The 11,517-nt window shown below is 39.2% G+C and overlaps 1 protein-coding gene and 1 long non-coding RNA gene across 4 annotated transcripts in view; one reads left to right on the top strand and one right to left on the bottom strand.

Moving 5' to 3' along the window:
- The first annotated feature begins 1,581 nt into the window (after positions 1–1,581).
- On the top strand, positions 1,582–11,458 carry LOC122917695. The gene is made up of 4 exons (XR_006386438.1): positions 1,582–1,750; positions 2,790–2,882; positions 4,160–4,194; positions 11,257–11,458. It is a non-coding gene; the product is annotated as an uncharacterized LOC122917695 (long non-coding RNA).
- Positions 4,901–11,517, bottom strand: part of ALDH1A1 (aldehyde dehydrogenase 1 family member A1) — a 392,715-nt gene continuing 386,098 nt past the window's right edge. For all 3 annotated transcript variants that reach the window (XM_044265890.1, XM_044265891.1, XM_044265889.1), the window contains 2 exons: positions 10,136–10,210; positions 4,901–5,521 (listed from right to left, as the gene is read on the bottom strand). In XM_044265890.1, coding sequence (XP_044121825.1) covers positions 5,449–5,521; positions 10,136–10,210 — 148 coding nt within the window. In that variant the 3' untranslated portion in view covers positions 4,901–5,448. The remainder of the gene's footprint in view (positions 5,522–10,135; positions 10,211–11,517) is intronic.

The raw sequence follows: 11,517 nt of genomic DNA, 5'->3' as shown, positions 1-11,517 counted from the left end.
AGGGTAGCCTAACAGTTAGGACCAAGGAAGACAGAGCATGTAGAAGATACAAAGTCAAGGTCAAGAGAAGGCTATTTAGTGTCTAAAGAAACTCTGTTATCTTCATTGCTACTGTTAATTCATCAGTAGATGAGTTATGTGTATTGAGAAGTTGTTACATACTAGGAATCTTACATTTTTGTGCATTTTACAAACATTATTTCACTTAACAGAATAACCCAGTTAGATAAGTCCAGTATTAATTCCTTCTTACAGATAAAAAAAACTAGAATTTCAAAAGGTTGGTTATTTTGTCCCAAATTCCAAGGCCACCATGATTGCTATGGTGGTTGCTTTTGATTGCGAAGTGAGAAATGATTGCTAAATGAGAAAGGTTTAGTAATTGATCTAAGATAATAGCACTCGTGAGTGGTAGAACCAGAGTTCAGCATCTCTTTTAATCCAAAGGTCAAGATCTTCCTGCTACAATTGTACTTTGAAAGTAAAGTCATTTAAAATGTTTCCAAGTGACAGAGAGCTTTGTAACAGTTACAATTAAGGTGCCTTGCTAGACAGCATTAAAATGTTGGCAACCTGTTATTATGAGAAAATATTCAAATAAACAAACTAGGGAATGAAATGAAAAAGGGAAGTATTGCAACAATGCATACAAGAAATAGGTACTAATGTCCTCAAGGGAACATAGAGCTTTTCTTCAAAATTGTCCAAGGGAGAACCCATGTGTATAAAATCTTTGACAATTTATAAGGAAAGATGATAATTAATAGTCAGTCTTGAAATGAGGTCTTTATGCTTTAAAGCTCCTTAATTCCCTCTTCTGACTCTTACTAATTTAGTGAGTTTTATGCATCCCTTAGGTTTCTCTCCAGACCAAGACATATTGATCAACCTGGCTGAATATTAGGTATGTTTATGAGTTATGCTGCTGTTATTAAGGAATAGTAAAACAAAAGAAAATCAAATGTAATTCATGATCCTTGATTAAGTTTTGGATCACAGGGAAAAAATGCCATCAAGGACAATAGTGAGACAATTTGAGAAAATAGTGCGTGGATTGTGTTTTGGATACTAGTATTTTGTCAATGTTAATTTTCCTGAATTAGGTAATTACTCTGTGGTTTTGACAAATTACATTGAAGAAAAACAAAACAAAACAAAAAGATATTGAAGTATTTTGGGGCAAAGGGACATGATGTCCAAGAGTTATTCTCAAAAGGGAATCTATAAAAAGAATGGGATGATAAAGTGAATGAGGGAATATATTAGAAATTAGTTAATAAAAGATATATGGGAGTTCTTTGCACTGCTGTAGCAACTCCTCCAAAAGCTTGAAGTTATTTTAAAATAAAAAGTTAAAAAAAAAAAGATGGAATTGGGAAGAAGACGAACTATAAGAGACTCTTAATCTCATGAAGCAAACTGAGGGTTGCTGAGGGGTTGTGGGGAGGAACAGGGTGGCTGGGTTAGGGGCATTGTTATGTGCTACGGTGAGTGCTGGGAAGGGTGTAAACCTATGATTCACAGTCCTGTACCCCTGGGGCAAATAATACAGTATATGTTAATTTAAAAAATGGGGGGAAATGAAAAAAAATTGTGTGCTTTCATATTTGGTATATTCTTCTAGGCTTGGCGAATCTTTAAGTAAGTTACTTATCCACTGAAGGTACACCATGTCAGCCTCCTAGAACATTTCTATAAAACTCAGAGATGTTTATTTCTGAAATGGAATGAAATCCTGCTTGTGAAACTAGTGAGTACATCACACGTGTGATAAGCTATACCTTTGCCAGAGGTAGTTCATTTGGCAAGAAAGTTGACTTACTAGGGGTTCTGGAATGATCCAAAGTGTTCATGGATGTCACTGTTTTTCCCTGGGATAATCCCATCATTCAGAATCCAAGGGCCAGCTTAGAGACAGGACAGAGGGCATTCAGAAGCCCCCACCAAGAAGTCTGTGGCCATTACTACCCTTGTGCAGAATTTCAGAGTGATAATTGGGCCATTTGGCTTTCATTTGTGTCCTGACGCAGGATCGTATCTTCCAGAATATCCCAGTCCCAGCACACTCCAAGAGTAAGTCTCTGTGCCCTCGTTGCAGTCACTGAACTTTGGCTTCTGGAGAATTCAGCCGTCATCTCCAGTTCTGTCCCCAGTATAGTCTTTTACCATCAAAACGGCAAGGCTCAAATGCATCTGCAGAGTGTATATAAACAAGAGTTCCAAGATAAATTAGCAGATGAAGTTCTAATCGGGAACTTGCGCTTCATGTGAAAACATAACCTGGTGGTGTATGTGTACTTCTAAACGTCCAAGTGAAATGAGACAAAAATAAAAATCATGCATTACCCATGCAAAGGGGAGGTTCCTCACTCCCTCCAAGTATGTAAAGAAATGGTCAAAATCCTCTACGTTGAGTTAGCTCTATTTTGAATTGGCCACAGAAAATTTTAAGAAAAATATTTTCCTCCAATTTCTCCTTGGATATTACAATATAATGCAGAAAGAATCATGCATTCTAAAAAAAAAAAAATGGGGTCGGGGGGAAAAGAGGTGGGAAGCCACTAGGACATTTGAAAATCTGTGTTGTCTGATCCCTGACATTGCCTCTGCCTGAACAGTTAGTTCTAACTTCGTTTGGTATTCCCTGAGCAGAAAATACTTTCTATCATGTGGATAATGAGGACAGTGATATCACATTAATGATTGCAGAACCGAATTCTTCATGATAAAATTCCTTATTATATTTTCTGTAGCACATGGACTAATAAAATACCCTCTAACTTTTCAAGGTTGGAAGAATTACTGCCAGCATAGCTTCATAAATTGGAGGAAAAGAAAGAAAAATAATGTCTAGAGGCTCAGGACAAGCCAATATGAAACAGGTATTTTGTTTAATCCTGTAATCTCTTATTTATACAATGAAGATTTAATTTTCAAATATTTAAAGTTGCTTCTGGCTTTTGTCTTTCACCTCTTTGTTTTACATTGTAGAATGTTCTGGTGGGTTGCCATTACAATATTAACTTGTCTACCTATTAATTTATTTATGCATGGTTTTAAACACATCTCTTAAAAAAATGTAGACACTGTCTGGCTTTGGGAAAACACAGCCCGCCTCTGTATTTGGGTACTTTTTCTTTTCAACATCCAAAGATTTTTCAGTTCTTCCCAGGCCTTTGATTCCTCCAGTTTTCAAAGTGATAATTGTGTCCCACATCTTACAAGACAGTCTGGATTGCCAGTCTTCTAGGCCCACACAGTTCTGAAAAACTTTTGCAGTTGGAGTTGAAATTATTTTGGGTCTAAGAAGCCAAAGAATTCCATTTGTTCACACATTGTGGAGCTGGACGGTGACAGCTGTTACGTTTCCTAACAATAGTGTTACTGAGGGATCTGCTACAGTAAAATGATAAGCAATTATGTTTATAAAATCTGAATCTGGAAAAACATGTTATCCTAAACATTATTAAGCTTAAATTTTGGGTTGCTGAATTGAGAACATTTTGGAATATGTATGCACAGAAAATATTCACTTATTTTTACTTTCTCTGTGGGAGCCCAGACAGAAAGTTCTTTGTATAAGGGCATAAATATGTAACTTCTTCAGTGTCCACAGAGGACAACTGTGCCAGTGGCTCCTCCTTGATCCCCAACGCTCTCGTCAGAACACTCAGTGCTAATTTGATGCTCAGAACAGCACCCTCCAATGTGCGTCCCTTAGTGTTAACAGGTGTTAATTAAGTGAGGGTGGGAGAAACAGAAAGTGTCTGGTTAAATAAATCTAGAAGAAAATCCATATGAAACAAAGCTGAACGAGTTATAGGACTTCTCAGAATCTAGAATACACTACCGTGCAATATGAAACTCCAAGAGAGGAAAATATGATAGAGAATTTTTCCCAGGTGCCCCCCCCCCCCGCCAAAGGAACATGTCCTGAGAGAATGTTACAGAAACTTTTTTCTCTCTTCATTCACTGCAAATCTGCTCATTTTTAAGTCTCAGATCCAGTGAAATTTCCTTCATGAGGCTCTTTTCAGTTCCCTCAGTGAAAGGTCATCCCTTCCCCTTTTGTACGTTATTACCAAGCTCTGCAGATTCCTTGAATTCTCATTCCCTTTCAATGCCCCATCATTAATTTTTTTTTTTTTTTTTTGTATAGTGTCTTTGTTCTCCACTGAAGCAAAGCATCTTGAGGTAATGGAACATCCATTATTCGCTTGTTTGTGTGGCTGTGTGTGTCTAATAACACCTAATGTAGCACCCAGAACCTTCTAGAAACTCAGTAAATGTTTGCTTAAAGACTGAAGCCACCCACCTACCTTTTCAAGAATTCCTCTGGAAAGGAAAATACGTTTCTTTACCTATTAGCGAATGAGTGGATTTGACTTTTATTCTTTTTTTTTTTTTAAGATTTTATTTATTTATTTGACAGAGATTACAAGTAGGCAGATAGGCAGGCAGAGAGAGAGAGAGAGGAGGAAGCAGGCTCCCTGCCGAGCAGAGAGCCTGATGCGGGACTCCCAAAGGCAGAGGATTAACCCACTGAGCCACCTAAGCGCCCAGACTTTTATTCTTAAATGCATCTTGATGTCCAATTTAACACTGAATTCCAGTGATAGGAAGAGTAAATAATCATACACAAAACTTCTACTTAAAAAATTCAAACCAGGGTGGCCTGGGTGGCTCAGTCAGTTGAGTGTTTGACTTTTGATTTCAGCTCAGGTCCTGATCTCACTAAGGATCATGGGATCGAGCCCCGCACCCCCGCACCCCTCCCACCAGGTCCAGCTCCATACTTAGTGTAGAGTCTGCTCCTCCCTCTGCTCCTCCCAAGTCATGCTCTCCTTTCTCTCTCTCATATAAATAAATAGTCTTTAAAAAAATTCAGACTTAACAAAAATCATGCAAGGTTGTTTTTATTAAGCTTTATGTTTAGGTTACAGCGAAGTACTTCAGGCATTACTTCCTTTGACAAGCAGACACGACATTCTAGGCGACATCTCAACAAACTCCAGTGACTTCACAACTACTGGGAACAGAACAGATCTATTCTGCAGTTCAAAGGTGTGTTAAGGACTTTATGGGGTCATTAGAGAAAGAAGCTACATGACAACTGGTCCTCTTCTAGAACATGATTATCCTGGACAAGTAGCTACAAAGAATAGTGCATGGCCATTATGGAGTTTGGAGAGCTGTTACATCAGATCCGTCCTTTTTTTTTACAGATAGGACTTGGGGGGGGGGTGTCACATATCAGAAGATACAAGATTCTTTCAGAATAAGCTACATGTCAAGTTTTCTATGTGTAGTTTTAATGCTAATATGATTAGCTGATGTTTAAGAAAAATCAAGAACAGAAGTTTTGTATTTAAAACCCACTACAATGTATTAGTGACTGTAGGAGATGCTTAGTCATTGAGGATGCTTCGCTCCGTTCTTGTGCTTTCTTTATGAGTTCTTCTGAGAAATTTTCATTGTAACCGTCTTGACCTCTGTGTATTCGTGGAGACCATATTCTCCCCTGGAGAGAGGGGGAGAAACCCACAGAAGTTAACACAGTAGTACAAATGGACCATGGTCCATGGTTTAGTACAAATTTGTTCTTGCCTATCTGGCTAGGGACAATGGAAAATATTTTCTGAGTATGGAAGCATTTCCAATAGTAGCCAGCCAACCAAAAGATATCTGGTCTTACATAAATCCCTTTGTGGGGAACCTTCTGAAGCTCTTTTTATTATTTTGCATTTTAAATGACTATGTGCGTTCTGTTGATTTTCACATAAATTTCTAGTTTTGACATTGTTCTGCTTGACTATAAACAAGCTCACCACAAAAAAAAACCCAGATAGTGCAGTCCAACAAGAATTTTAACATTTCTAGTTTAGGTTCGAATAAATAAGAGAGATATAGTACAAGAGGAGAAGTTGTAATATATAATCGCTTGAGTGGTGCAGTTAAACCATAAATTCAAGTGGAGCTTAGTTTAGCATTTTTATTGTGTGTGATTGGCCCAGAAATGATGATGGGGCATTTTCATGCTAACGTGCCCTGATACAGTTTGAAACATATTTTCTAGCTGTATGTAGTTTAGTAGTATCTCCTGATTTGGGGGAAAGCAAAACAAAACAAAAATACCCACCCTTATTGTTAGAGTTTGTTTCTTTTTTGTTTCGAGAGAGAGAAGAGAGAGTTCATTGGCCCAAATTCAGACCTTTGGGCTTTTGTGGTTTCAGGGTTTTTCTATTCATTCAGCCCCTGCCATTTGCTTATCTAACTCTTAAATCCAACCCAAATGATCAAGAACTAACCTGAGTCAACCAGTTAGCATCCTGGTACGTGTTATTGGGTTTATGGAGAGCTCCTACCAGTTTTGGAAACCGTAATTTACTCTCTTTTGAAGAAATGACTAAAAGGCTTGGGTTCGTTATTCTCTCTACTGTTTTGGTGAGAGGACTGACTCGCACGTACGTAGCGGCGCTCTCAAAAGTGTAACTCGGGCACATGCAGGCTGACAGAGGAAAATGATCTCGATCCCTTCTGGTGATGGAGACAGGGATGTAGAAGACAACTTTTTCTTGCGGTAACCTAATCCTCTTAACGCTGATTATTTTCTTGGGCAATTAAGCTTCTGAAAATACCTTCTGAAAGCTTCAATGAACATGTTCTTCAAAGTAATTAAAGGACTTAGCCTCAGTTGTCTGAAACCCATTAAAGGATAATATCTTAGTAAGTATTTTATCTCACAAAGTTAGATAAATTAACGCATGATTTTTGCCAATGGGCTTTCCATTGTATTTCGGGTGACATGGACACTTGAAACTCTCAGGAGAGTACTACGTGTGATTATTGTCCTACTCTGGCTGAACTAAGTCCTGCTCCTAAGTATCCTGACGCACAGACATTCCTGTGTCTGCGAAACACATTTGTTTGCATTTCTCTTTGTCTTGCGGCTCTGTGGGCTACTGGTTCTGTGCTTCTAAAATCCTCAAGGTACCAGTCACCGGGGCCTTGTTCGAATGCTGATTCTGTTTCCGTAGGTCTGGAGAGAGGCCCGAGATTTCTCTTTCCAGCAAACCTCTGCGGGACCCTCTTGCTTCTCACCCGGGTCCATTGCTGTAGTGATAAGATCCCGGTAAGCAAGTTACAACTTTCTCTCTCTGTCCCCAGAACATAGCCTGGTGCCACTTCAGTGGGCACGGGGATAATGTTTGCTACACTGACTTGGAGCATGTAACCGAACAAATAGATTCATGTGCTTTCTCTGTAAGCCCGGTAGTTTATAGCACTTTCATGCTCCCCTTTCCTGCAAGGGACAGGAGGAAAGAAATCTCTTGTGAGGTGCTAAGAACTGATTAAGTTTGCGACCGTATACTAGTAAAGTCTCCAGTGACTTCATTCACTCAAGTAAAAATGAGCAAAGGAAGGAGTTTCTACCGTTTGACTCAGTCCAGTGCCAGCACCATGAACGGAGACCAATCCCAAGTTCAGGGACTTCGTATTCCCACCACGCTAAGGTCTGCGCACCGTTGGTCTTGGCTCTTTGAGGACTCTGTTCCCAACTGATGAATTCACCCTTCTGTCTTTAAGGATAAATTGTAATTGAACTCTTGGGAGTCACGTAAGTTTGCTGCTTCAGTAATTCTCTTTAAACATCTTGCAGTAAATGACTTAATTAAGTTGGCCAAATTTGGGTTCAGGTAGACATTAACAGCATCCTCAGCCAGAATTTTTGCAGTAAAAAAATGACAGTATAACGCTTCTTTGTATTTACATAGATGTAGAAGGAAATTATATGTACATAACAGAATTTTAAGAAATTATTGATGTTTGATCTTTATTTTTCCATTTCCCTCTCTTACTTGATTTTCTTATGCCTCAACCTTAAAGTTGGACCAAACTGTATTCAACAAAATTGATATATTTGGTCTGCTTTCGTCATATTGTCCCTTATGATTGTTTTGTCTTCAGCGTTCTTAGGGACATGTGTTAGGTAGCTGGGCCAAGAACGAGTTAACTCTCCTTTAGAATACAGCTTGTATAGCTTGTATTTGTACAGAATACAAATTACAGCTTTTTGTACAGTAATTCTGTTAAGGGACTCTGTAATAATGGATATTACAAAGAAAAGGAACGAGGGAAGGAACCATTTGCCGAGTCCCTACCTGGTGACAGAATGCTGTGGGGTGGACACACAGTGTGTCGCTGGCCTCTCAAACAGCCATCTTAAGGGCTCGTTAGCATTTCCATCTTAAATAGGAGGGAACAGAGGCTCAAAAGTGGGACAACTTGAAACAGACTGTATGGCTAGCAAGAGGTGCAGCTGGGATTCTCGTGCAGGTCGGCTAAGATCCCATAACGCTTCCTCTACGACGTCCCGTTCTTTTTACGAGATGAGCTTTTGCCATTCTCTCCCCACCAACATTCTAAAGAGACCCATGGTTTTTCACTGCTTCCTCAACAAAAGGTAAGCCAATTTTCTTGAATGCAAGACTTCTTAATCTGTATCCTATTTAACTCTGAAATCATACTCTCCAACCCCATAAATCCCCACCAGCCATCAGAATTCACTAACTCCCCACTCCTTAGCCCCCAGCAGTGCTCCACATGGAACCTCAGGAACGCTCCCTTCTCTGCTTCCTGACATCTGACATTTGTTTCATGGCCTAGATCAAGTCCTGTGTTTTCTGTGCGGTCTTTTCTGATTCTGTCAGCTACCAGTGTGTTCTTATTCACTGAGTTCCCACAAGGGTTAAAACTATGGAATCTTAGGTATGGAAAGGAGCTCACTGAGTCTCTGCAGTGTGTTCCGCCCGTCCTGTTCCCACCCACGACTACCGATCATATCGCACAGACGAAATCGTGAGAGGTAAAGCAATGCCATGAATGTTACACTCCGGTGCGGCCCAGATTTTGTGTCCCTCAGGGCTGTGCTCTGCATTTTTATCTGCTTTTCTACCTCCACGACTTACGAACTCCTTGTCTACGACTGTTCACTTCACAGTGTGAGGAGAGGAGATTATGTTGCACAACTTATCCTTTTAGAAATTCTTGCTGCCACCACAGTTACATGGAGGATGGGATGGGGTATCGCATGTCTCTAACTCCTGGGCCCTAAGATACAGAGCAAATGCTTAGTGCACATATTGAGAAGGAGGATGAATCATTTTATGATTCTTCCTTTCTACTGGCTCCCTGAAGATGATTGCTTCATTGTAATTTTGCTGATTTATTTAAACGACAAAGTAGATGCCTATTGCATTCATGACCTTTAGAAACTGAGGCTCATTCTTACTTGCTATTTACAGAATGAGCAGATTTCCTACGCTTGATTCCATGAGGTCTGTATAGGATGTGTCTTTATTCTTTATGACTTTTAAAACATATCGATAAATACAAGAAAATTTTGAGATGAAATGGTTAAAACTGTTTGAACAACATTAACCAAATATATTGCTACCACTTTCTGTGTATACATATGTATATGTACGTTTTTAAAGAGTCTATATACCAGGTTTCAAAAGCAACTTGAAGCCTTGTAAATGAATTTATATATATGTTCTCAATCTAGTGATGACTATAAAACATCTTTTCCATCATTAAATTTCCTTTTCAGTTTATATTTTAGTGCAAAAAGAACTAATTTGGGTAATTTAAAATTTTAGATTCCATATCAAAATATTCCCACAAATGAGAAACTTCTTACACTGAGCTTTTTGAGATAAAGACACTAATTTACTTTTTAAAGAGGTATATTCAAATGACCAGAGTGTCATTATACTTTCATATTTCTTAGTCATCAATGTGTAGTTTTGCTTCCTTTTTGGAAATATTTCCCAGATAGATTCCATTCTTATACGTAGCAAGAAGCTCTAAAAGTAGGCAACATTTCAGTAACCAACGTAAAGTGCTTAGTGTGGTCCCTCATGAATAATAGGAGCGTAATATGTTACAGTTCCCTCCTGCCAACACTTCCTTGCACTTATGCTGGAATCCAGCATTTCAAAGCTATTTGACAGTACGAATCTCTAGGAAAGAACGGAGGCAGGTTTTAATTCAAGTAGCAAGTACGGATCGATTTGCTGGAGTGACATTTTGATCAAGGGAAGCATTTATCAGAATAGAAAGTTATTCTTACAGTTCTCTTCCGTTTCCGGACATCTTGAATCCACCGAAGGGACACTGGGCAGATACCACGCTATAGCAATTCACCCTGGGAAAAGAAGAAGTATACTGTAGATCCTAGCTGACAAAATAACTCCTGAATCTGGAAGGTTAGCAACCTTAACAACCCTGCTGATTTCAATACAACATACTCATTGTTATTTTTTTGAAAGCAGTAGTATAAATTAGAATGCAGTAACGTGTATGCACTGCCTAGAAAGAACGAGACTGGTGCAGCTGTGTGTGTGTGGACAGTCCTTCTGGTGTAGCGGATTGTGTCCCTGAGAAACTGGAGTTTGATTTATAGACGACAGAACAGCCCCTAAGCCATAGGCGAAAGGACACGGTTACCAGAGAACTGGTGAGTGTGGGGTGGGTGTTTTTCACTGCCTATATTCATAAGCTTTATAAATCCCTTGAGGATGGTGTACGTAAAAGGCTATAATCAGTTATCTTTCGCAACTGTAATATTTATCACATGACTCAGTTCATTTTTTCCATTAATTGTTTGAATAAATTAACGGGCCTTAGTAGGAGTTGGATTTCACTATTGATTTGTTTATCCCTTGCCATATTTCATAAAATATTTAAAAGATAGTCTATGAACAAACATAATTACAAGAACATGAGTAATTAGAAGTGAAGGAAAAATGATGATGAAAGTTCAAGACAAGAAAAAGAATACAGTTTTGCAGGGCATAAGCAATTTGTTTAACTGTCAATCTCCTGATGGCCAAGGTGAACAGCAAAATTTAATGACCTATATGATTCTCATTCTACATAAGGAGAAAAAACACAATTTAAAGGAAAAACAAGGTTCTTTTAAAATATTTCCTCTCCGGGGTGCCTGGGTGGCTCAGTGGGTTAAAGCCTCTGAGCTTGAAAGACTCTGCCTTTGGCTCAGGTCATGATCCCAGGGTCCTGGGATCGAGCCCCGCATCGGGCTCCCTACTCAGCCAGGAGCCTGCTTTCCCCTCTCTCTCTCTGCCTGCCTCTCTGCCTACTTGTGATCTCTGTCAAATAAAACAATAAATTAAAAAAATCTTTTAAAAAAATTTATAAAATATTTCCTCTCCCTTGATGTTACCGTAATAGGAGAACAACAACGTGACCCTCTAGATACACTGTATGATGCACGGACGTCTGACTGTGAACGTGATCCGGAGACAATACTCAGACGTCCCCGCAGTAAAAGCATTTACTGTCCAAATTCCTAGAGCGCCACATCTCCCACTGGACCACAGTTTCTTCCAAGTCTCTCCTTCTGTAGCAGGGTTCCTTGAATAAATGTATGCTTTCAAAACACAACTTGTTTCAGCTTTAATTGTTCTTCTGCAAAGCTAGGTCCCTACTCTG

The sequence above is a fragment of the Neovison vison genome, chromosome 9 (assembly GCF_020171115.1).
Source record: "Neovison vison isolate M4711 chromosome 9, ASM_NN_V1, whole genome shotgun sequence".
Classification (NCBI taxonomy): domain Eukaryota; kingdom Metazoa; phylum Chordata; class Mammalia; order Carnivora; family Mustelidae; genus Neogale; species Neogale vison.
Note: the sequence above shows the minus strand (reverse complement) of the source record. Positions and strands in the feature narration are given on the sequence as shown.